At 39.6% G+C, this 27,915-nt stretch overlaps 1 protein-coding gene across 1 annotated transcript in view; it reads right to left on the reverse strand.

Moving 5' to 3' along the window:
• Window positions 1–9,902: 9,902 nt before the first annotated feature.
• LOC136874576 (facilitated trehalose transporter Tret1-like) overlaps window positions 9,903–27,915 on the reverse strand; it is a 27,442-nt gene continuing 9,429 nt past the window's right edge. The window contains exon 4 of the mRNA XM_068227857.1: window positions 9,903–10,910. Coding sequence (XP_068083958.1) covers window positions 9,903–10,910 — 1,008 coding nt within the window. The remainder of the gene's footprint in view (window positions 10,911–27,915) is intronic.

The following is a 27,915-nucleotide window of genomic DNA, read 5'->3' on the forward strand; positions in this document are numbered from 1 at the left end:
TGCTACGGAGACACGTTGACTTGCCATGTGTGAATATATTTCTTTACAATTTCTTCAAGAAATTGTGATATTGATGTGACAATACCTCACTCCGAAGTCCTCTGTAGGGTGGACCAGGGAGCGGTGATAAGTGTACCTGGATCTGGAAGTCATGTAGGGATGACATAAAAAAGTTGATGTTGAACTGTTGAAGTAATTTAAAGAAAGGAATAGAATTAAGTAATTTAATAGATATATACTTACAAGAAATTGTAATAGGAGTTTAATCATGGCTGAGAAATTATCTAATGCAGGCAACCGTCAATCAAGAGTGAAATGCCTTCGGAGAGAGTTTGCTCCCCGTTCTAGAGGAAAGAGAGCAGCTTAGCGAGCAAGTAGGGAAAAAAGTAGGGGAAGTGCATGACGTAGTACTCACTGCAGGCCAGTGGCGCAAAGCTATAGCACATCTCTCTGGACAGGTTACATTGCGACACGATACGCGTGAACTCATGAGAGGTGACACTTAACTAGTGTTTTTCCGCCTTTACCCTCACACCACATGACGTTCAACTCTAGTCGGTTAATGTTGCATTTACTATGGAAGAGATTTCAGCACAGCGTATGCCATCGACGCCAGCAAGTTTCAAACCTTCTTGGGAAGAAGTGTATTTAATAGTTCAAGAAAATAACACATACAAATGTGTAATATGTAATTAAATATGGAATCACATTTAGAAAATATGTAGAAGAATATAAAGAGGTTTTAATGTCACTATGAGATTAGGTTTCACGATATTCAGGAGTTAGAAAAGGATCTGCAGGTGTTCGGTATTCCCTTTTCAGTGGATATGCAAACTGTTAGACCAGAACTGCAGCTACAACTGATTGATTACAGTGCGATACTCAAATGAAAGATAGGTATGCAAACACAAACAGTTTGACTGAATTTTATGTTCGTTTTCCACGGGAGAGATTTCATAGAGTGTATACATTTAATACTCATATTGTAAGTATATTCAGATTAATTTATTGATGTGAACATACGTTTTCATTAATGCGATTTGTAAATCTAGACAAAGAAGTAGGCTCACCGATGAAAACTTGAAATGTGTTTTGCTACTTGCCAGTGCGCAAGCGCTAGTACCAAACATTGACGACATTGCTACATAAACGAGCCCACTGATATGTTTCAATTCGTATGTTTAATTTGTTGTCATAGTCATAAATGCCATACAAATATTGAAATTTATGTTAACGAGACTGCAAAGAATATGTACAAATAACATAAACTGTATCTTCTTTCGGTAAATGTACGTGTCCCAAAGCTTCAGTTAATCGTGAAAATGTATTTATTCAGGAAATATTGCATACTGCTGTATATTTCCTTTGTCAATGAATAATTTTCTTAGTCTGTTATACTTCGTAATCTGTGTCCTGTTCATCTCATATGATTCATGCTGCAAATTATTATTATTATTATTATTATTATTATTATTATTATTATTATTATTATTATTATTATTATTATTATTATTATTATTATTATTATTACTATTATTATTATTATTAAAGCTGTTGTTCATATCCCCCTGTGGGTGGGGGCGGTAGAATAAGACACACGGTATCCTGTGCCTGCCGTCAGAGGCGACTAAAAGGGGACCCCGGGGCTCTGAACTTTGGAGCGGGGGTTGGCGACCACGGGGCCCTCAGCTGAGTCCTGGTATTGCTTCCACTTACTTGTGCCCGGCTCTTCACCTTCATCTATCCTATCCGACCTCTCTTGGTCAACACTTGTTTATTTCCGACCCCGAAGCTATTAGGTTTGCGAGGGGTAGGGAGTCTTTAATTTTCACGCCCTTCGTTGCCCTTGTCTTCCTCTGGCCGATATCTTCATTTTTCGAAGTGTCGAACCCTGTCTATATTTTCCCTCTGATTAGTGTTATATAGAGGATGGTTACCTAGTTGTACCTCCTCTTAAAACAATAATCACCACCACCACCACTGTTGTTCATATGGTAACATTTCCGAGCGGCAAGTACATTACGGTCACGTTATGCAACCCGCCTGTCCGCTGCTCTCTTGTCACGTGACCAACACCCGTCCAGAGCGGAGCAAGTAACACCAGCTCCCTAGACCAACTACGTGATGACATCTGATTGATGCAGCATTTTCTCACGGAGTGTCTGCCGTAGAGACAGGGAGGAATTGTACGAAGGGAAGTATTCATTCTGGTGAAAGAAGAATTTTTAAGCTACGAAAAAGTTAATGGCTCATCTCCAAAGACAACAGGGAACTTGATGTTTTGGAGTGTACAGACCTGGAAAGAGTGAAGCAGGTGCTGATTCGGAATTATTAGATATTATGACAATCAGCTACGTGGGAAACGGTACGGAAAGGAACGTGATTGTAGCAGGTGATCTCAGTCTACCAAATGGCAATTGGGAAGATAATGCGAATGACAGGAAACATGACCAACAAACGGCAAATAAATTAATCTGAGAAAGACAGCTCAATCAATAAATGATATAACCTACTAGAGGGAAGAATATTCTTGACGTGGTGCTGGTAAAACCAGATGAGCTCTATAGAGAAACAGAAGTAATAGATGGTGTTAGTGAACACGAAGCTGTTTTGGTCGTAGTTAAAAATAAAATATGTGATAGAACGGAAGGCCGTAAAAGAAAGACTATTAGGCAGTACCATAAGACTGATAAGACAGGCATGAGGGAGTTTTTAAAATTAAATTATGATCAGTGGAAAACGGTATATAAAATGTATACAGATTGTGGGATGGGTTTAAAGTAATATTGTTGAGGTATGTGAAAACTGGTAAGTAAATGATGTACCTTTAAACGTGGTAAGGAATGGGAAATGCCCAATATATATTATCTCAGAAAAGTAAAGGGACTAAGAAGGAGGTGCAGGTTGGAAAGAAATAGAGTTCGAAATGGCTGTGGAAGTAAGGAGCAATTGAAGGAACTTACTAGGAAATTGAACCTAGCAAAGAATAACACAACGGCAAGCATAACTAGCATCCATGTAAATTTGAGCAAAAATTGAAGGAAGGAGGTGCAGGTTGGAAAGAAATAGAGTTCGAAATGGCTGTGGAAGTAAGGAGTAATTGAAGGAACTTACTAGGAAATTGAACCTAGCAAAGAATAACACTACGGCAAGCATAACTGGCATCTATGTAAATTTGAGCAAAAATTGAAGGGTATGTATGGTTACATTAAGGTAGAAACAGGTTTCAAGAAGGACTTTCCAGGAATCATTAATTAACAATGGGACCTTGTATGTGAGGATCTACAGACGGAAGAAGTATTCAGTCAGTAGTATGCAAAGATTGTTGGTTACAAGGATAATGTCCAGATAGGGGAGGTGACTTATACTAACGAAGAATTTAAATTTGCCTACGATTACATGCAGGGAAAGTTGGCGTGTCTGGTAAAACGTAAGTGATACATACAATATTGTGATATCGCCAGGTGATTCAAGACTCAGCGCGATGGGAAATCAGATATGAAGGGGAGGACGTATAAGTCACTGATATGATCCCAATTAGAGTATGGTTTCAGTGTGTGGGACCGTCACCAGAGTTGATTCGAGAATTGGAAAAATATCCAAAGAAAATCAGTACGATGTGTTCCGTGTGATTTTCTACAAAAGAGTGGTGTTACGAAAATCTTGCAAACTTAGGGCTTGGAAGCCTTAGGAGTAAGGAGAAAAGCTGCTCGAATAAGTGATACGATCCGGGCTGTCAATGGAGAAATAACGTGGGATGTGGTTAGTTGACGAATAACTTTGAGTGGTGTTTTTAACCAACGTGAAAATAGAGTTGGAATTCAAGAGATAAATTGGGGTAAATATTCGCTTATAGGAAGAAGAGTTAGGAATTGGCGTAATTTACCAAGGGAGATGTTTGATACATTTAACTTCCTTGAAATTACTTAACAAAAGGGCGGGTATACCACTGATAAGGGGTCTGCCACCTGAGCGCCAACCCTAAATTTTCATCTGTGGTGATTAATTTATTGATGATGCAGTCTCCTCCTTGCCTAAATGGTCAACGTTTACGCCTTCCCTTCAGAGGTTCCCGGGTGCGTTTTCTACCGGGTCGGGGATTTGAATCGTGATTGATTGATTCTTCTGGCTCAAGGATTGGCTGTTTGTGTTTGTACAAACTCTCTTCTCTTCATATTCAGATAACATAGGGTTAGCGTCAGGAAGGGCATCCGGCCGTAAAGCAGGACCAAATACACATGTGTTACACAGATCGTACCCGCAACCCCACGTGTGGGAAGAGCGGTAGCTGATGAAGTACAATTCTGAACGCCGTAGCGAGTGATTGTCTTTTATTCATATACTAGCTGATGTACCCGTGCTTCGCTACAGAATTCTACATTGTATATAGAATTGTAGGTTAGGTAGAGTACACGTTGTGAGCAAAACTATATTAAATTGCATAGTTCTTAACGTTACTCTGGAAATGCTACGGAGAAATCACCAAAAGCCTTTTCTCATATGAAGACTGCGTTAGGGAATATCCATTGTAATGGTAGGGCCGCTTGCCTACCATCAGTCACAATCAGGTTGGGGAATTGTATTATAATGGCAGACACTCACTCTCCACCTGCCTTGTTACATCCTCAGAAAGACTCTCTTAGTGGTTTTCCCAACTGAAATGACCATAGGTCATTACAATGACGTCAATAGAAATGGCGCGAGTAAAAGCAATGATTTCATATGAAATACTCGATAAAATGATAAACCTAGGAGTACTCGATAAGTTATGAAATCTCAATTCACTACATTGGCGGCGGAAAAATCTATCTGACTTGGTGGAAAATTTTTCCTCCAAGCCAGAGGGGAAACCCCCTCTTCACTGCTAATTTTGAATGATTGTAAAATTTAATAAAAGTGAAGAGAAAGGTCCTCTTTTAAAACACGGCCTTTTCAGGGTTGAATTTGGAGTTATTTAGTGAATTGTGGGGTCTATAATTTGGAATATGCCTAAATTGTAATTCTAGACCAGGTCATACTACTGCTACTACTACTACTACTACTACTACTAAGTGAGCCTCTGCCTTAAGAGTGCACACTGCTCATTCAAAACTGCGCGTCAGAGTAGGCATCGAATAGCTTGAATACTATGATGAACCAGTGAGTTACGTACCACCACTACGGTATCAGAAAATGAATGAATGAGAGGAATGACATGCTGTGCCCTACCAACATAAACTTTCGTGTGAACGATATGACTTGTTTTCTCAACTGCCTCATTGAATTTACGCCTTGTAAAGACTATGAAACTTAGGGGACGTTCAACATTACGTCTAATTGTGAAATATGCAATACTTTCCGAGTGCTGCACAGGGACTTATGTTTTGATTCTTAAAGACTGTGACAATTCAGAATAAGCATATCGCGTTCCCAGAAAGCCAAGAACTTTCCAGTATTTTGAGTGATCCATAATTTATGAAGTCAGACTTTTCTTTCAAATATTATTTTCTTTAATGGCTATTCACTTCGCCTATTGACGGAACAGGACAGTTTCCGAGTGCCACTTATTCAGTTCATTGCTAGTATGTTTTAAATCTTCAGAACTATGCGTTTAGGACTGCAGTGACAGTAATCCTCTAAAACATTCTGACTTACAGTGAGCTTGCATTATGAACTTGCATTTCTACCAGTACTTGTTCTTCGAGTGATTATTCCAGAACGTTTTGATTTAATATCTAGAGTGCAGTAACCAGTAGCGTAGCCAGGATCGGCCAATGGGGGGGGGGTTACAGTTACAAAATTAAGATATAACATAATGAAAGTGCTTGTGCTTGTGCGTGTCTGGTACGTGCATACATGACTGTCATAAGGATACTGATACAAGAGTGAATTACTGTATGTGATATTCAGATTGCAATACACTACAAAATTCTTACTTTAAAATACAGAACAAGAACAATATGATCGAGGTCAGCAGTTTTATCTCAAACGATATGTTCAGTTTACAATCTAAAATCTAATTTTCTAGGCTTCCTAGAAAATAAATTTAACACATCTGTTGGTTTTACAACTATGTCTCTGTGAATGTTCAAGGGAGCCAACCCGTTGAGTCGACTTTCAATTGTGGTATTTCTGAGGTAGGTTTTAAGGCGTCTTAATGTTGAAAATGATCTCTCACTGGCTGCAGTGGTGACAGGTAGGGTGGCAAACACTCTCAACAAGCAGTAGATTGCAGGGAGTTTATCTTGATCACATAAAAGAAGTTTATTGTTTACTGTCAGTTTCTATTTATTTTCTTTTTGTGAAAGTTCAATGGGGGGGGGTTCTAACCCCCAGTAACCCCCCCCTGACTACGCCCCTGGCAGTAACCATAATTAAAGGGTCATATCTGTTCAGACAGTGCCATGAATGTGTGGAGTGCCGTGTAGGAAATTCAAGTGTGAATTACGTCTCGAATCGAACCCAGGAACGTGTGCCAATCTTCGAGACATTCCAGAACGTCGGGACATTCCAGAACGTCGAGACTTCCAGAACGTCGAGACATTTCTAGAACCTCGTGACATTCCAGAACTCCAAATCCGAGCAGGTGTGGTCCCTGCCCAGTCGATGTCCAGCACCATCCCAGGACTTGGAGGTACCAAGCAGCCACGACACTTCCACGCTGCTGTACGAAGGTGATATGAACTTGCTTTTGATGATCAATAAACTCAATTTATCAAAAGAATCTCTAAAATTGATAACTATACCTCTCTCTGTACCAGCTCCAATGATAAAGCCACTCCCTAGGTTAAGAATCATGCTCGTTAATTTAATATCAAGCGCCTTAAAGATATGAACACATTTTTACGGGTACAATATATATAGATAAACAAGATAACAACTATACACTGAGTGGCCAAAAGTCACGGGAAGGGGTGTCTCATTAGAAAATGTGCCGTGCATGTCCCCTGAGAGTTTCGGTTAGCTGCGGCGTAGCTGAGCAGTCAGTCACTGACACCAGTGTCGTGATGATGGCAACGAGTCGCGAGTTAATCGACTTTGAACGTGGGATGATCATCGACGAACGGCGCATGGGTCACAGTATTGCGGAGATTACAGGTGAACTCGGGTTTCCAAAGTTAACATTGTCGAGGGTGGATCTTCAATATCTCAGAAAGAATGTTTCCACCCGCGTAAACCGCCGCACGGGAAGACCACAGGCGTTTAACAAACGGACATCACGTGGCCTCGGCAGAACCCTACTGGGCTCACGATGGACTACTGTGAGTACAGTTCCGCCCACTTGAAAGTTGTGAGTCAGGATCCCATTTCTACCAGGACTGTAAGGAGGCAAATGCACCGCATAGGCTTCACCAACCGACGACCAACTCGCGTCCCTTTGCTAACACCTCGAAAGAGAGCTCAACGTCTTGCATGGGCCCGCTAACATCGACAATGGACAATGGAACAGTGGGGGCGTGTGATATGGTCCGATGAATCCCGGTTCTAGTTGTATCGAGCTGATGTGCGCATAAGTGTGTGGCGTATGCCCCATGAAGCTATGGATCTTGCATTCAACAAGGTTGTACCCAGGTGGGAGGTGTCTCAGTACTGGTCTGGGGGGTGTTCTCATGGTCGCGATTAGGGCCCATTGTCCGGCTGCAAGGAGCGCTGACAAGTGCACGTTATGTGGATATTATCTTTCAGACCATGTGCATCCCTTTCTGGCTCTAGGGTACCCTGTTGGAGATGCCATGTTTTAAAAGGACAATGCGCCATATCACCGCTCTGTGGTGGCACGCAGGTGGTTAGAGAGGCACTACAGTGAAGTTACGACCATGGATTGGCCCTCCAGATCCGATCGATCTTAATCAAAACGACCATTTATGGGATACTGTCGATACTGGTGTAAGCTCCATGAACCCCTCACCAACTACACAAGACCAACTCTGGGTAGCGTGGATCCAGAACGATTCTAACACCTTGTAGAGTCGATGACTGGGTGCATTGCTGACGTTTTGAGGGTTCGCGGAGGAGCAACTCGGCATTAACATCTCATTCAGTGTCTTCCAGTTACTTTTGGCCACTAAACTATACCATCATTGATACAACGAACACAATTTTTGAATAGGTTACTGTGAACACTGATAATCTGAAACCAAGTTATAATAATAATGCTACTTTTTACGTCCTATCTACCTTTACGGTTTTCGGAGATGCCGTGTTGTCGAAATTTTGTCTCACGGGAGTTCTCCCACTTACCAGAAAGTCTACCAACACGAGACTCACGTGTCCTCCAGTGACCCAAAGTTAAATGTTGACATTTTAAAATATGAATTTATTTAATGGGCTCTTATGGAACAAAATATGGCAGATTTTAAATGTCCTTTTGGGGAGAGGGGGGATGAGAAAATGATTTTAGCCATGAGGCCTTTGGGGGTTCTGGGAGGAATGCAGACATTAAAATTGTTTGTTTTCAGTTTCGCGTAATCTTAAGGGGTAACATACCCGTAAGAAGAGTACTTTATGTAATTTTGGATGAGGGGTCGAGTGATCTGGGGCAATTTTGGGGATGTATAGAAATACACCGAGTTTTGACATTTACACGGTGCTTCCAACTACATATTTAATTGAAATTAAAAATACAATCTTAAAACGCAGAGTGTATCAAATGTTATACAAGTCACCACAAGTTACACTAATTGTCTGAGCCAGAAAGAAATAAAACACCAGATAAAATGCGGGTGCGCAGGAGGGTATTTCAGCATCTTGGAATCACACCATACCTAGCAGGAATCGAACCGCCAAGTTGAGCTCAAAAGACCAGGCTCTACCACCTGGCAAAACAAAGTTAACATTTACTGGTAACAATTCAGCACCCGCCACTTAAATTACACACCTATAAAGAGAGCTCCGAAAGACAAAATAATTGTGTATGAATCGCTAATTTATCTACATCTAATCACAAGTTATGCAACGATGTTCGCCGGTAAGTCAATCTCACGATGTCGTTGCGTCATCATTGCATTCGGAGCTACAAGAGAGGACCACCGAGGTACAACGACAGTACCAAACGTCTCAGGAGGATGTAGAATGTTGATGAAAGTTGATTTCATATAAAATATTTGCCTTCAATCAATCAATCAATCAATCAATCAATCAATCAATCAATCAATCAATCAATCAATCAATCAATCAATCAATCAATCAATCAATCAATCAATCAATCAATCAATCAATCAATCAATCAATCAATCAATCAATCAATCAATCAATCAATCAATCAGACAATCAATAAATCAATCAATCAATCAATCAATCAATCATCTACATTTACGGCGGTCGTCCAGGTGGCAGATTGTTTAGCTAGCTTTTTCTAAAATATTTTCAACGAACTTGGAAATTTATCGAACATTTAACTTGATAATTTTTTTCCAATACCTCACTTCTCTTCCTGGAAATGAATATTTGCCCCATTCCGTCCTCTTGAATTCTATCTTTATCTTCATATTATGATCCTTCCTCCTTTTAAGAGCGCCACTCAAGCTTATTCTTCTGCTTATGTCATTCCATGCCAACTCACCACCGACAGCTTGAAACATACTACATAGTCGAACATCTCGTCTCCTTACTCGCAAGTCTTCCCTATGTCAAACCTAAGTACTTGTAATGGTACAAATATTGTAATGCCTATTGTATTTTTATTATCTTATTCCATTGTAAATCAAGTTTTATTTGTTTCGTAGCAGCTGGAGCTTGTCACACCAAAATTACCCGCGGCCGTGTCCCAGAAGACGCAGCCCACCCCATTTTTTTAAAAGTAGCCACTGTACTTCTTCACAACTGGGTTAAGAAAATTTCCAACCGCACGCCACTGCGTTATCCCATTAATTAATTCACAAATGCACTGTTTGTCTTAAATACTGCTAGATGAGTCAATTTTTTTATTTGTATTTCCTCTCAAAATATTCTTCGATCTCTTCCAAGGACTTCCCTTTAGTTTCTGGGAGCATTACGGCTACAAACACACAGCTGAGACTACACATAGCTGAATAAAACCAGAATGTGCCATCTTTGCCAAGAGCCGCATTTAAATTCGGGTAGGATTTTACTACCAGAAACAAAGCAATCATATTAAAACACCCAACAGCCGAGCCGAGGAAACTTCTCTGGCGCACAGGGAGTAATTCTCCCATCATGAGGTAAGGGAGCGTGCAGTAACCAATGGAGTATCCAACCATGAGGAGTATAAGGCTGAGCAATGGCAAGAATTTGAGTTGATCTGCTTGGTCTTTCTGCAGGAGGTAAAAATATGCCCCAAGAGCAGCCAAGGTGAGTGCCATTAGCAACCCTGAGGCTTGAAGCAACGGCTTCCTTCCCGCACGATCCACAACAAACAAGGCTGCAATATTCGACACAAATCGCACCATCCCTACTATGATAGCGCAGAAGTTTTCATTAATGGAAATTCCAGCTGATATGAATATATCCACTGCATAAGCAACAATGGCACCAATTCCACTGAGCTGCTGGAAGGCCAATAAGAAGAGTGACATGCAGAATGGCAACATTACTGGTCGCCGAAGACATGCTTCTATAAATGACTTCTCTCCCTCTTTATGTCCACCTTGATCAGGAAGGACAGTGAAAACAGACGTCCGACGTTGCTCATTGGGGATCTGGTCTGTTGGATTACGAGGCTGGAGACGGAGCCATTTGATTGCTTTGTCAGCTTCTTCAACACGTCCTCTGTCCATCAGCCAGGCTGGTGACTCAGGTAGTGGTACCAACAAGAAGAAGAGGGCCGCAGGGATGACTGCCGATGCACCAGCCAACACTTGCCATGTTACCCAGGTACCCATCACGTAGCTTATTACGATTCCTGCTGACAAGAAGACAGCAGGAAGAGAGCCAAGCACACCTCGGATTTGAGGTCGCGAACATTCGTTAACCTGTAATTTAAGACATTTGATTAGACAAATGAATGATTAGTAATAATATTATTTGATTTAATATTAGGTACTTCAAAATGTTGTATTCATCTAACCATAAGTTTTAATGTGGAACAGTGCACACTTTATAATTCAAGAATATTGTACATTTAACATATAACACTTGTGCACATAATAATATTGCAAAGTTTTAATTCTCATATCGATTAACGTAGACGAAGATAAGACGAAAAACATTTGCAAATTGGTAACGTTTTTTATCCACACTATATGACACCTTTATAATTTAAGAAAAACGTATTTTAACATACTACATCATTCATGTACATATAGTAATGTTAAGTTATAATTATTTTAATCATCATATCGGTTATTGTAGACGATGATTTAAACCAGAACAATTGTAATGACTATGTTTTCTCCCATATCATATGACATTATTATTGTGATGTTTGAATTGCATACTGTAATTATCAGCAGAAGATGACCTTCACAAGGTTAAAAGCGGTACTGTAGAACAATGGTGTGTAAATATATATATTGATTAGGTGGAAGCTTCTAAACTTCATATTTGTGATTATAATCAATATGGAGATGAAACTTATAGATTATGATAATATTAGGTTACCATTATTCATCTATTATTATTATCAATTTATTCTTCCTTGCGGAAGTGGCTCAACAGCACTTAGGCACTTTTTGTTGTTGCACTTTATTGTTGGGATGGAGTACTGTGTTACAAATGCTGTAGTTTTACAAAATACACTCATGTTTACAAAAACCAATCTGAGAACAACCTGAAGATTTCAATGAAGGGACTGAAAATATCACATTCTAATGTGACGAAACATGTGAAGAGGCTTGGTTACGTTTTTTGCTGCGATATTGGGGTATCACATGAACTGAGTGAACAGATTGTTATTCCATGTGTGCTGTATTGTTGGCAACGTAGTATGGACAATCTACGGGAACTACTTTGAAGGTTTACTGTAAAGGTTGCTGTACTAATTGAGAATGAACAATAAGGATTTCATGGCTAAATGTTTCCTCGTTTTATATTGTCATATCTCCGATACGGCGCGTTCCGCCATTCGCGGACAAAAGAGCGAACGGTTCGAACTAGGGTCGAACTGCTTGGAAATGAAAGAACAGGGAAATGACGGTGTTCAGTCTTCAGTGTAATAAGAAAAAAAAGTAATATACGAAATGCTGAAAAGGTAATACAGTTCATTGGTCGCTTGGATAGAAGCCAAGGCATGGCGAGATTTTAGGAACCATCATAGCTGTTTGTGCCAGCTTATCACCGGTATGTAAACATTCGAAGGTCAGGAGTTGAGAGCTTTAAAGGCGCACGTAGGCAATGGAGATATCCTTGTTCTCGTTACTTCCAGAACATGCTCGTGGTGTCATCCCTCCTTGGTGAGGGAAATGGCCAGCCAATCAGGAAAGGCCAACACAGAATCACGAGCAGGGCGAAGTCGATTATCAAGTAGTAGGTTCTAGAAAATAAGAAGTTATTTAAGGAGGTGTAGTGCAACCTTTCCACCCCACGCCATTTGCCGGACAGAACCAAATGACTGCATGATAATCCCTAAAAAATCGGGACACCGCCATATAGCACCATACGCCAAAGCGCCTGATGGAAAGGGACCTTTTTGGTCTAGAGTCAAATGCCACCTCATCAGGAAGGAACAAAAAAATTCAGAATGATGGGTGAGCAAATGCTCTTCCGACCGTGCAAGGGTCTACTGCACCCTTCCGTTCCAAAGAATCAAACCACCGACCTCCCAAGGCCATGGTACGTTCGCGGCAGAAGATCAAAGAAAATAACACATAACTAGCTTAAAGGCATAAATGAACGGAAGGAAACCTGGGATACAATGTTATTCGGCAAAATGACAGGCAGACAAAAATTTAAATACCTATTTATTGAGCCTTGATAAATCAAATTAATTAAAGGTCGATCCTGAATATTTATAGTATATCAATGTTGAATATGCAATGTCCAACGGACTAAATACAAATTGTAAAGTGTCAAAAAAAATGTATTTCTCCTTTACTTCTATCTTCTTCCCGACATGATGATAAATATTATATCATAATTTGTATAACATACTTTTCAAATTTAAAAAAAAATCAGAAATATCCTTATAAATGCGACGGTTATCATTAATAACTTTCTTCACTATCAGAAGAAGCAATTATTTATACAACAAAATAAATTGAAGATAACTTGAAGTGGTCACCTAGCTAAATTAATTATATTACAAAATAAACAAAGAATAAAATGAATGCTAGTCGATATAATCCTAATCAAAATAAAATGACTGATGTCGGGTCCAGAAATCGAACCCACATCCCAATGAATCCAATGACAAAAATTACGAAAATAAAACTCGATTTGTCATCCACATAAAGAGTGAAACACGACTAAAAGCATGTATAAAAAAGGAAAATATGTACACAATATGAAAAATAATCAATAACAATATACACATGCAATTGGCTGTATATAAAAAAAGTGTGACAACAAAAATCCATGGTTGCCTCAGAACTCGAACCAATGATATCCAAGATAGCATCGACAAACGGGACTAAAAAACTGCCTTTCTTAATTAATCATATGGTCAACAAATAAATGATAATACTGGCGTTCCAGTTAGTTAAATATTATTATAAGATCATACATGAAAAAGTCAAAGAACCCTTTGAACAATAATCAGTGTCGCACGGCCTTCATTCTAAGTGGAATAGCTCGAACAATACAGCATACAGTAATCCTTTAAAAGGGACAAACCTTCTTCACTCTCCCCTCATCGTAAATCTCTGGACGTCAAAGCCCGGCTAATAATGGCTCGGTGTGGCAGAAATATCCTTTCAACATCTCAAGGTGAAAGCAAATCGTTTCCCTTGGAACACATATTTGTTAAATAATCTTATTTCATTATATATTCTCATATCATATTTCCAAAGCTCCACTGGCTTATAAATTCACTGTCCTGCCACAATTATATAATACAATATCAATCCACTGTTCATTGTCTCATATTCACATCCGTCAACTCAGAATGACCAGCTTCGATTCCATCCGATTACAGAATACAGCCTAGGTTTTTCCTACATTTTAAAATCAAATCAATAAAATCAAATATGGATTTTAAACATATCCATAAGGATATTCTCATATTCAGAAAGGGAAATTATTCGACATTAAAGGAAAACGCTAATCTCAATAGGAAGGCGTCTGTTCGATGTCTAGGCATGTCACAAGTTACGCATATAATTAATACAGCCATCTACAAATATATCATCATGCGAATTACATGAAAATAAGAGTGCCTTGCTATCCTAATGTTAACAGTCGATAATCCATTTTACAAGCATAATCACCATGCATTATGATAATAAGCTTGGATATCACGTAAATAAATTATACAAAATTACGGCTTGGCTCAGTGCCAAAAACAAATCCACTTTCTATTACATTTACCTAATCTAAGCACTCTGACTAACTAATATTTTATCATCACGTCAAATACATGCATTACGTTAATTATATATATATTTAAGCCCATGGAGTAGACTATAAATTCCATGAAATGAACATAAATGAGTATGAAGACCACTCACAAGTTCTCTTTCTAATTAAAAAAAATACATGCAATTTACATGTCTAACCTAATTTACGTGATCTGCATAATGAATAACCGCGCATTTATTAAAAAATTATTTCATTTTAGTACTTATCATCATGTCGTAACAATCCAAGGTTCGGGTCCCGGGTAAGACCCTCATCTTCATCTTTTAAGCATCCATGGTGTTGACGTTGGTCACGGGTTCATGTCCGTTGCTACTCCCGCTGAGCACGTTCATAATCCAATGGTTATCTTCTACACTTATAACAGTTTTTATGAGATTAAGACTTGTTGCGTCACTTTAACACAAAAAATACAATTAATTGCACTATAATGAAATTAATACTTGTTGCATCACTTAAAAAGTTACAATTATACCGTTCTTGCGATCACATAACTTCAACCTGTTTTTAAATACTATTGTTTGTAGACAATTACAATATTCTCGAAGATATAAACTGTACATTTACAGTCTGAAACACTAAATAGATCAGAACACCATCAAACCGTGGTTCTACTTTGGATCCTTCGCGTGAAGTGGATACTGTTGTCATCATCGCGGTTCCTTTTATAAACTTTCCCCCTTCCATACAAGAGACAATGGATAGTCCCCACTACTTTTTTTTGATTAATAGTTCCACGTGTCGTATGACATCGGTAATACACGAAAACGTGTGACTCAGATTCTTAAGTAGTCTGGTTATGTGCGGAACCTGAAATGTTCGGCCATTTATTTAAAATTAATTATCAAAATAATGCCCCAACAATGTCTTCCATGAGGGTGCTGCGTACAAGGGACGCTTAGCTTATTATATAATGCAACGATTGCGTATTCTTCCACACGTTAATATATTATAAAGAATTAGAATTTTGGCAGATGTCTATAATTAAATCATATCACATCCCGAGGTTTCCCATATTAAATATTATGCATGTCTCGAAATCTCATCATAATAATGCGATTCGCGAGCTGGCAACATCGTGTTCGGCCATTTTTCAAACGGGTGACGGTATCATTATCGATTTTTCTGGCTTGAGATTTTCTTCCCTCTCTCTCTATCTGTGTATCCTTTTAGTTAAGACGGAGTGGTGTTTAGCAGGTTACAAAAGTTGTGTAAGCATGTGCAACCTAATGCAACTTTTTGTAACAAGTACGAGGGAGCTTTAGAAAGGTTTTTCACTGCCAAATAATTAATAAATAAATATGTACATGACCGATAAGGTCACAGTAGAGGGCGAACTCGGGGATCTGAACAAAAGAATTTACGGGAGACGATCAAAAGGAGGTCAAGGGAGTTGATCCTAAGAGTTCACGGGAGAAAACATAGGAGTTGTCCGAAGTAGTTACGGGAGTTGGTTTTGGGGAACCACGGACAGGGTCTGTCTAACTAGTTGGCAACGGAAATCTAGGATGGAAGTCTAGCTCCATTGAGACTCAGGCAAGTTAAAAGGAAGCAAAGTTAAACCTGGGAGTCTACTGAGAAGAGTAGCTGCGTCACTTCGATGGGGAGAACTTAGGAAGACTACTAAGTCATAGTATTCAACGAAGTTAGCCTGAGACTAACCCAAGAATTTCAGTACGGGAAGGTAAAGGCAGCCTACTACAGGGGAGAGCAACGTCGATTGAGAAGGTGGTTCGCAAGACAGGTTGAGAACTTTCAAGTGAAATTGCATTTCTTTGATGGTTTGTTGAGACGTGAAGTGCTGAAGACGCTCGAATGCCAACTTAACAAAAAGCAAGCGAGAAGAGCGAAGAGAGAAGACAACGGTTCCTGAAGCTAAGTATTGACCATAATAGTCAATCTTAAAGGAAGGGAACCAAAGACTCTTTAGTTAACTTAATAATGTGCAGTAGAGGTAGGAAGTTCTCTCCATTGAGAAGAGTGTATAAAAGTACATGTTGTACATGTTGTACAAACCTGTGCACTTCAGTTTGGTTGTTTTAATATAAGGTAGCTCAGCAAACGCCAAAATGACTGGTGTATTTATCGACTGGTATTGCTCTTGTTTTTTAACACAAGGTCCCTAGACAGTCCCGTACATAGGATACGAGTAGTATAGCAAGGCGGGTTCTAAAACAATGGGAGTTGAATCCGTATTTTCCCCGTAGGGCATTAACCCCCAGTAGTCTAACTATGCTGGTTCTAACCAGTGGTTATTGACCCCTAGAATAGTAGTTGTGCAATGCCGATTCGCGGATTTTGCATAAGAGAGGTAGCCTAACTTCACAGAAGCAATCGTGGAGAGGCCTAACCTCACTTTAACTTCCAGCTGCCCTTCCCGACGCGGATTGAGCATAAGAGAGCAAGCCTAACCTCACAGTTGCCATCTTGGGAGGGTCTAACCTCACTTTTACGGGTAGATGCCCTTCCCGACGACAACAATCGCCATCTTGGAGGGGCCTTGCCTCACTTTGAGTAGTAGGGCAATGGGGATCCTCGCAATGCCATCTTGAGTAGTTGGGCAATGGGGGTTTCGCATAAGAGAGCATGCCTAACCTCATGGATGGGGCAAAATACACAGGATCAAGTTTTACGGTCAGATGCACTTCTCGACGCTATCTTGAGTAGTAGGGCAATGGATATTCCCGTAACGTCATCTTGAGTAGTTGGGCAATGTGGATTCGCTTAAGAGAGCGAGCCTAAACTCATGGGAGGGCCTAACTGTTCAGGATCTAGTTTTACGGCCAGATGCCCATCCCTACGCCATTTTGAGGTGCTTAACTAAACAGGACAGAGTTTTACTGTCATATGACGTGTCCGTCGCCATTTTGATCCTAAAACCAGAGGGGGCACATGCGGCGTATCCCAGTTTTATTGACAGATTCCCTTCCCGACGTCATCTTGAATGGGACCAAACTACAGAGGGCACAGTTTTACGAACAGATGCCCCTCCCGACGCCATATTGGAGGGTCCTAACTACACAGGGCTTAGAGGCTCAGTTTCATGGTTAGATATCCTTCCCACCCACCATTTCGGAGGGGCCTAACCACACATTCGATATCTTTGGCCCAGTTTTACAATCAGATACCCTCTGTTGCTATTTTGGAGGGGTCTGACTACACAGAGGCTATCTGTGATTATAAAAGTGATCAGCTTAAGGCTTTATGTCTCCATCCGACAGACTACTCAGTTGTGCGCCTGTGTTATCGAGTGGTCTGTTATTACTTTACGTCTCCATCCGACGGACTAGTAACATGACGTCACACATATAACCTTGCGTACGAGAGCAAGACTAACTACACGGGCGCCATTTTGAAGGGGCCTATCCCTACAGACACTATTTTGGTGGGGTCTGGCTCACTTTTACTCTGCTTGAGGCTGTACGTCTCCATCCGATGGTCAAATAACGTGGCGTTACAGCGTGAGTGATTTCAAAAGAGGTCAACTCATGGCTTTACGTCACCGTCCGACAGACTGTCTCCGACGGGAGTGAGCACGTGCCATGCTAAAATTACTCTGTTTTAACATGCAGCGATGACGTCGACATGGTTATGCATGTTTAGACTTGTTCGTTATCAAGGTTACTCACTCTCTAGTGAACTTAAGCCTTTATAGATGGTGTAAGTGAGAATTTTCTTTTAGTCTCTGAGATAGTGTGGTAGAGAGTAGAGCTCTTTATTCCATCATGACAAGAACATTAATATTTGATGTACAACTCTTTAAAGTAAACGGCATCCAATTTGTGTTCAAAGAGTTGGTTGTGTACGATTGCATTTTATTGTGGGCGCCAAAACTCGTCAGTTTCGTATTTAGCCCAACTTTACCTTACAGTTTGCAACCCCATGAAGAAAATGGATTGAAAAAATTAGGTCTGAGTGGGAAGAAGAAGACTACCTTATCGCATTCTATCTTTGATTATGAACGCTCATTTTTCAGGAACAACTTTCGTTTTTTTAAAGGGATGTGAAAAGAAGGAATGGTTGCGTATCAACCATCAACGTGTTAAATTATCGACATGCATGATTTAGAATGTCCATTATTTAAAACTCTTTACAAGGAACATAGTGGAGAAACAATTAAGCAGTCTTCACGACATGTGTGCATGCTCTTTGATTGGTTGTGTTGCAGTACATGTCGGGAGGTGAAAAACATATGTAAATTGCTGTGTAGAAATGACGTAATTGTGAAAGAAACTTTTGTAGAGTAAAGACAACCTGTCATTTCTATCCGATACTAAATGTAACTCAGTAGAAAATGCAATCGTAAAGTTTTATGGATTCAAAAAGAAACTAAACACTTTTAATGAAGAAGAGTTGAATGCATTACCAAAGGCATTTTTGTTAATGTAGCTGCGAATGCTGTAAAGAAGATCAGGAATAACGTGCCCCGTGAGTGGACTCAAGATCCTGTATTGTCAGAGCTTCAAAGGAGTAGTTTGCATCATGAACAAGTGAGTTTATCTAGGAGACCTTCAGTAAGACAGTGTCGTACATGTCAACTCATTAAAATATATCACAGACCTAAAACTAACGAGTTTACATCGCTTATAAACACTTATCATGGCTGCGAAAAGAGTAAAAAAAGTTGTAGCAGAAAAATGTGAAGAAACGTACCGGGAGAAATGTGAGGAAGCATGCTGGGCATGGACTCATCAATAAGGTGATTGGTTTTCTTCCCTTTGAGCTTCATATTCCTAGTTACCTGCACTGCGGCCCTGTAACGCGACTTAACGTCCGCTTGGCACGTGATGATCCTGGTATTTATATGTTAGATTGTTCCGGAAAAAGCATGACATTGCTTATCGACAAAAAATTGCTGAACTAAGACGTGTAGCTGGTAAAACTCTGTATCGTAAAGCTATGCTAATGCTTCAGTTGCTGAGAAGATAGCAGCACTTGTCGTTGCTGGTGCAATAAAAGGAAAACTGTTACTAGACATTGGCATTAAACAGCGATGACAGTAAAATAACCTTTGTAAGAAAGGACAAGACAGATTTACTTCAAGAAAAAATGTATACATTCTGAAATAAATACGAATTGTAAAACATATTGCTGGTGCTGCTTTAATTCTTTAATATTTTTCCTACCCTACAGCATGTTGTAAATTAACGAGTAGTAATAATGTTGACTTGCATGTTTAAGCATGTCCTAAGCCATAGAAGAAAGGGAGGTGGAGGTTAGAGAAAAAACTCAAGTTTTAAATTACATCCTATTTATTAATCCATGAATCGAAGTTGTTATTTTAAACCAAGCCATTTGACAGGTAGTTTTTACACAACGACGAATAATACGTTCGATTAAATAGTGATTAGGAAATTTTGTTTTCTGTAGTTCCTCGATGTAGAATCCTCCTTCAATAGGCTGTCCTCTGAGATCACGAAGTAAATATGTAACTGGATTAGTAAGCTTAACACTCCTGATCTGAAAAATTTCTGTGCTCCAGTTGGGCGTGTATAATTTTGCAATGATAGACTTGTGTTCGCTGATGAAAACGAAATCACCTTTTTCAAAGCGATGGCGGCGCGGATCAGCCGTTTAAATTACAAAATGAATAGCATCTAAGCGGGGCGTATTCTTTAATAAGACGTGGCTTTGTCCCGACAGTGCGATGAGGTGTATCGTTTTAATTAGACACGAGTCTAGGTAGCAGGTCAATCCAACGATATGAAACTTAAGCTGTAAATTCTCGCCACATCATTGTTTGAAGTGTACGATTAAAGCGTTCTACAACAATTATCTTAAGATTGCTGTACGTAGAGTAGTGATGAATGTCAAGTAACGTGAGGTAAGAAGAAAAACCCCAGTTGTAAAACTCTTTACCTTGATCGGTTTGCAGAAGCCTTGGGCAGCGTTTCGATTGTTCAATAATATGTTTAAATGCGTCCTTGACTTGAGCTGCTGTCTTAAAGCACACAGGTTGTGCAAAAGCAAATTTATAGTACACATGGAGGACAGTAAGTAGATACTTAAACCCCTTATTGCTAGAGGCACATGGAATCACTTCTACTAAGTCTGCTTGCCAGAGATCACCTTTTCCGCGTGTAATAACGCATCTGCGACAGTAGGTGCGACGTGCTGGTTTATGTAACTTGTGTGCGATGCTTAAATTTCCAGGTGAGGCCTTATCTTGACGCACCATTACTGAATAATACCTGCATGTTGAAATTCTATATCTATTTCTAGAATTTCTGATTCGTGACCAGTGGGACCTGCATCTTGCGAAGCTCTTAGAAGTTGTAATCATTCAACGAGTATGTTAGGGACATTTCAGTATCTTACTTCTACATACGGCAAAAACTTTTGTAGATAACATTAAGACCACGTGTAGTCGGTTGATGTGACGGAAACAGCTTAGAAATAAACGCTCGATATTTGTGACTCTTATTTGCATTTACAGCTGCTATCCTCTTGTAAGACATCGGGTTGCGTCAGTAGCAAAACGTATTGCTTTATATTTTTAAGATCATCTTATAAAATTATATCCTTGTCAGGTATTTGTCAGAAAAAAAATTCTAAGAGTCCTTTAGTAGGTTTATATGTAACACCTTTTACGATGAGTCTGTTGCCTTTAATCTTAACATTTGCATTACCTATCCAGCAACAGTCACCTTCATAGCGAATACCGTAGGTTGTGGCAGTTTGTCCTGTAAAGAGTTTTTCTATTTAAAGAGCAAAGAGAGCCTCATAGATATTTCAAAGAAGATATTTAAAAAGATTACGATACTCTGGCACGATCATAACCTCGGTCAAAGGAGGTAGATCTTTTGATGAAGTAGAAGGTATTTTAGCAATAACATCTGTAGTTAAATCTTAACACGCTTAGATAATGAAGTATCATTAAGTTCTTCCTCATCCTCTCTTTCATCCCTATCCTGCTTCTCCTCTTCCTCACCCCACTTCCCTTCTCCTTTATGATTTTCTTGTTTAGGATCTTCTTCTTCATGCTTTTCTTGTTCATGCTTCCCTTTATCATATGATGTTTCCATAGAAACAAAACCTGCAGTAGACTGGGGCAATGAAGTAGAATTAAAAATTTCTTTCAGTGGTGTACCTAGTAGAGTTTACAAAAATAAATCAGTCTCTGCTTGAATACGTTTAAGCTCTTTAAATTTCCGTCGAGTGTTCTTTCGAGCACAGTTTTGCTGGAAGGTGGTTTTTGATCAAGTGGTGACAGTAACTCTGTGTTAATGCATATAAAATGATCAAAACCCATGCGAAATCGTCCGTACTGAGCATCACTTTCTTTATCAATAACTGAAAAGCCATAACAATGTGATGACCTACATGAAACACACATACATTTAAAGTCATTAAATGTCATATCAGTGTTATCATGATCATCATAAACATGCCACATGTTGCGCTCATCTTGCCGAAAAAGCACAATAATAATTGCGTTGCCGCGTATCAACTGCATAGGTACACGAAAATAGGTTGATATAAATACATGCAATCTACACACTTGTGTCGCCCCATACTAAAGTATGCACGAATTACATTTTTCTGTTCTGTTGCGATATCGTCAAGGAGCATATGAGAATTGGGAAGCACATCATGCGGTGATGGTACTTGCTCGTGTGAATTAAATTGAAAATATTTCAATCCATCTTTAATCAAATCGTGCGTTACAATTTGTAGAATAGTATATAGCGATTGATAGAGTGACTTGGCCAAAATATAAATATTCTCGAAGCGTATGCCATTTAAAGAGGTAATGAGTGTAAGTAAAAGATTTGTCTTTCCGCATCCCGATTGGCCAGATACGATACATCAAATAGTAAAAGGAAACAACGTTCCATGATTTCTTTTTGTAGTTGAACTAAAACTAGGTAAGAGTTGTGGCACGATGTCACTGACAAGTAGTATGCCTTGTTGCATGATAATCTTCAAGGTAACTGAATAATAAAGTAGACAATAGTAATATATATACCAAACGAAACAACAAGTAACTGTCTGTTCATAATTTGTTCTTCACGAGTAAAGCCGTGTACAGAATGGTGAAACAACGATATCCAAACGAAATGAAGGAGTAGATTAAAACTGTTGGATGGTAAGATGTTGTAAAGGGTGCACGAAAAGCTACTCGTGGGGAATACAATCCGCGTGTAGCTATTAGTAAGGCACCACGCGCAGCAAGAGTGAAAATTTCTCCAAAGTGCGGAACAATGTTTTGTAATCGTGCATGAATTATTCCTGTACCAAAACGATAAGAATTTCTTCCTGCGCTGTTTGCTGGACTAGCAGTTTTAAGGTGTTTGCTGCTTGGTTTTCGTGCTGTAGCAAGAACTGTTAAGGCAGGAAAAGAAGCGAAGCAACAGTGTGAACGTCATAACAATAATACGGAGGCAATTTAATTACGAGGCAAAGGAGTTCACATGGAGCTAGCACCATACGAAGGGGGTTTGGCGTCTAGATATTTCCAAAAACGTCTACTGAATGCACTGCACATCGAGCTCTAACCCACAAAGATTTTACGTTTGATAAACAACTTCGAATTCATTATTTTCGAGGTGTGTATATGCGCGATCAACTACCAGCACGCCTACGTGAACGTGAGCGTGGTGTAATTAACGTAGACAACAGTCACGGACCTGAAACTCAATAGCGTGCCTACGTAAAACGTAAATCTAAAGTATGGCATTTCAATATCTATGGAGACTTACCTTCTCCATTCGAGCTCATACGTTATATCGGAAGTTGTGCAGACATTGTTTACAATAAAAACCGTGCGCAAAATTTCAGTACACGCACAGCGCGGGCGATTATATCTTATGTTCTTATATCAAACCCAGACAGTAGACAAAGAGCAACAGTGTGCACGTGATGACTAACGGTAAAAGAAAGTTCGCTGTACGCGGAGAAGGACCTGGAACAACCGTCTAATTTAATCCACCGATCGAACTCGGTTATCAGCTTCATAATCCTGGACTTGTGTCGTTTGAAAGCTACAATAAAATATAGAATGTGCATGATGGTGTAAACAAGTTCTGTGACGATGAGTAAGTGATAACGCCACAATCAGGCAGTTATTCAGTAGACGATACTCAAGGCTTCATTTAAAGTACGTTAATTGAACCGTTTACTGAAGAGAGTTCTAGTAATAATAATTACAAGTTCTCAATTACTGTATGCAACATCACACATAAATGTGTTGTTGAGTCATCATTTAAGACTGACCTCAAATCACAACCCGACTCGATCGGACCATTTCTTGGATTTTTACGGATAGAGCTCATACCGAACGTACGTTACGAGTCTGATCAACCTATAACACATTTCGATGATCATCATATGAACAGTACTTGTTATATTATTACGGACTTGAATAGTAATCAACAACATTCACACGTTTTTCACGACTTTATTATTACAGAGGACTGTGGTTATACTATTCGTGAGAAACCATCAGTAGTTCTTTATCATCCTTTGTCTCTAAAACACATTAGTAATATCACTCCTAGGCTTGTGAATAAACATTATCAGCTTATTCACTTAGATCGGTACAACTACGTAGCTTACAAACTTGATCTTAAACCAGTATGAAATATCTATAAAACACGGTGTACATTCCGAAGACATACTACATGTTTGTGTAGACTAAACGAGTTAACAGATAACTATAAGCAGATACCCCAAGATTTAGGTTATACGCTAGTACAACAAAATGGAAAAATTGCTGGACATTATGAATACAGTAGAAACTTATGAAGGTGTAGTACGAAGTGAGCTTCATTCTTATCAACCTTTTAGTTTGGAGTCAATAACAATGATTAAATTCGCTTTATCATTAATCAGCAAGATGTATACACTCTACAACACGAAAGCTACCTCTATATTGAAGGATGACTAGATAAGTCATATGGAAGTGGACCAACCACATCTCAACTAAACAACCATGGTCTAGCTTTCCTCTTTTCTGAAGCGTGATATGAAGTAAATAATGTGGAAAGCGATAGATCGAAGAATGTTGGTATTAGAAGTGCAATGAATCTCTACCCTTCTTTCATCTTTTACGAATGGCAGGATGGTGTCCAAAAGCTACTGACAACTGGATGATTAATAAGGACGGAACTTCTACAGGTATGTTATCATTGAAACATATTTTTCGCTTCGCAGAAGGCTTTACACGTATTATAATCAACGCAAAACAAGAGGTAATTCTGATCCGTGTTCGAAGTGACAAAGTTCTCTTAAATCAGCAGAAACACCAGTAGACTCGAAAATTAAACTTCATCGTCTATTGAGGAGGATTCCACATGTAACATTATCTGATCGAGAAAAACTTCTATTGCTCAATATTGTATAAAATAATACACCATTACCTATACGTTTTCGAAGTTGGGAGCTGCATGATTATCCAGTCTTACCACCTACAAACAAGCATAGCTCGGCTGTTAAAACGTCACATTTCACTGAAAAGCCTTTGTATATTGTTTTTGGATTTCAAACCCATCGTAAATTCAAACATAAAAAAGTTCAGAGTTTGATCACTGTAAATTAACAAATATTAGACTATATCTCAACGGAATTAGTATCCCTACGAAAACATGGACATCAATTTTGAGAGGAATAAATTTGATTTGCTCTATGACATGTTTTGTAAATTCCAATCATCGTATTATCAGAAAGAAGTTCGTCCGCTATTTTCACCTGAAAAATTTAAAAATAAAACACTGATTCAATTTATAGACTGCGCTTATCGTGAGGAATCTATAAAAGAGTCACCTGTCGACATTTGTTTAGAATATTCCTGCTAACACAACAGCATATTCTCTTAATATTCGTATGAGTGATGTTACTTACCATCCGCTAACGAATATTGTTACAAGACTATAATAATTATAGCTCTTTATCAAGAACATTAGTGTGTGCTTTTACATCGTACCCCATGGAACAGAAAGAAGTATAAACTACAAGGTTACAGACAATCATCTTGATAACAAACAAAACTGTGAATGTGCATGCTGTTCACATGCTAATACGCAACATCACATTTATCTCACCCAAGTAAGTGAGGCTATTAAGAGGTTCTATAAACATACAACCTTATATCAGATGCCAAAACACCTGATTCAATGTTTTCCAATGTTTTATCTAAGTACGCTGCTCCTTTCGTGGATGCTTTTTAGGACATCCTACCTCTCCACAGTAAGATATCAATCGATGTAGCTTTATGTAGACCTTGTCAATGACATTACAAGCATCGAGGTAAAAATGGTTCGGATGATTGGGGTGGACCTAATCCGAAGACTGAAAACTGTAGTCAGTGTATGGATGAACTTTTTCCTTTCATTACAATACCTGATAATCATTCAGAAAGGAACAAAACACATGAATAACAACAAGGTATCAACTGTATTAACTTATTTGTAAAGCATAACACACATACTATAATATAAAAATAATTTCATAAACAATAAATGTTTTGTTTAATTTGAATGTTGCAGGGGACATTAGAATTTAGGAAGCATGCTACCTCTTCGCAGTAAGCTGTTAAGGAGTACAGCAATCTTGTCGGCAGCATAACCAATACTGTTGTATAACCGGTAGTAGTTTACTTAATTTTGTAAATAAGTATACAAAATTATATTTCATGAAATTCAAAATATTCTACTTATTGCAGTCCCTTTGCCTCCTTACACCTATCGAAAATATTCTCACTCATACTATATATAAAGGCTTCAGTTTACTAGAGAGTGAGTAACCTTGACAACGAACAAGTTTTAACATGCATAACCATGTCGACGTCATCGCTGCATGATAAAACAGAATAATTCTAGTATGGCACGTGTTCAGTCCCATCAGAGACAGTCTATCAGATGGTGGCGTAAAGCCTTAAGCATACGATCACATCGTCATAGTTATGCATGTTTAGGCTTGTTCGTCACTGCCGGATGGAGACGTAAAGCCATGAGCTGACCTCTTTCAAAATCACTCACGCAGAAACGTCAAGTTATTTGTCCGGCGGATGGAGATGTATAGCGGTAAGCAGGGTAAAACTGAGCCAGACACCACCAAAGTAGTGTTTTTCAGAATAAGCCCCTTCAAACTGGCGTCTGTGTAATTTGTCTTGCTCTCCTGCGCAAGGATATGACTGTGACGTAATGTTACTTGTCCGTCGGATGTCGACGTAAAGCCATAAGCAGACCACTCGATAACACAGGTGCACCACTAAGTAGTCCGTCGGATGGACACATAAAGCCTTAAGCTGACCTGTTTTAAAATCACAGATAGCGACTGTGTAGTTAGACCCTCCAAAATAGCAACGAGTGGGGCATCTAACCGTAAAACTGGGACCAAGATAGCGACTGCATAGTTAGGCCCCTCCGAAATGGCATGCGGAAAAGTTATCTAACCGAAAAACTGAGACTCTAAGCCCTGTGTAGTTAGGCCCCTCCAAGATGTCGTCGGGAGTGCCATCTGTCCGTATGTATTGACCCTGTGCAATTTTGGCCATCCAAGATGACGTCGGGAAGGGCATATGGCCATAAAACTAGGATAGGCCATATGTGCCACCTCTGGTGGGAGGATCCAAATGGCTACGGAAGGTCATCTGACAGTAAAGCTGTGTCATCTTTAGTTAGTCCCCTCCAAAATGGGGTCGGGTTGGGCGTCTGACCGTAAAACTAGACCCTGTGTAGTTAGGCCCCTCCATGAGTTTAGGTGTGCTCTCTTGAATCCCCATTGCCCTACTAAACAAGATGACGTCGGGAAGGGCATCTAGCCGTCAAAGTGAGGCTAAGCCCCTCCATGAGGTTAGGCTTGCTCTCTTAAGTGAATCCCCTTTGACCTACTACTCAGGATAGCGTAGGGAAGGGCATCTGACCGTAAAACTAAGGTCCTGTGTTGTTAGGCCCCATCCTTGAGGTTAGGCATCCTCTCTTATGCGAATCACCCATTGCCCTACTACTCAAGATGGCGTCGCGAGAATCCCCACTCTCCTAATACACACGATGGCGTCGGGAAGGGCATCTAGCTGTAAAAAGAAGGTTAGGCCCCTGCATGAGGTTAGGCTTGTTCTCTTACGTGAATCAACATTGCCCTACTACTCAAGATGGCGTCGTGAGTATCCCCATTGCCCTGCTAGTCACGATGGCGTCGGGAAGGGCATCTAGCTGTAAAAGAGAGGTTAGGTCCCTTCAAGATGGTGACTATGAGGTTAGGCTTGCTCTCTTATGCAAAATCCGCGTCGGGAAGGGTAACTGCCGTAAAAGTGTGGTTAGGTCCCTAATGGTGGCGCCTGTGAGGTTAGGCTTGTTCTCTTATGCAAATTCCGCGAATCGGCATTGTACAACTACTATAGTAGGGGTCAATGAGCTTAGGTGAGAACCCGCATACTTACACTACTAGGGGTCATTGACCTCGTGGGAAAAATGCTGATTCTGCTCCCATTGTTTTATAACCCGCCTTGCTATACTACAACATCCT

The sequence above is a fragment of the Anabrus simplex genome, chromosome 5, assembly GCF_040414725.1.
Source record: "Anabrus simplex isolate iqAnaSimp1 chromosome 5, ASM4041472v1, whole genome shotgun sequence".
In the NCBI taxonomy this organism is placed as follows: Eukaryota; Metazoa; Arthropoda; class Insecta; order Orthoptera; family Tettigoniidae; genus Anabrus; species Anabrus simplex.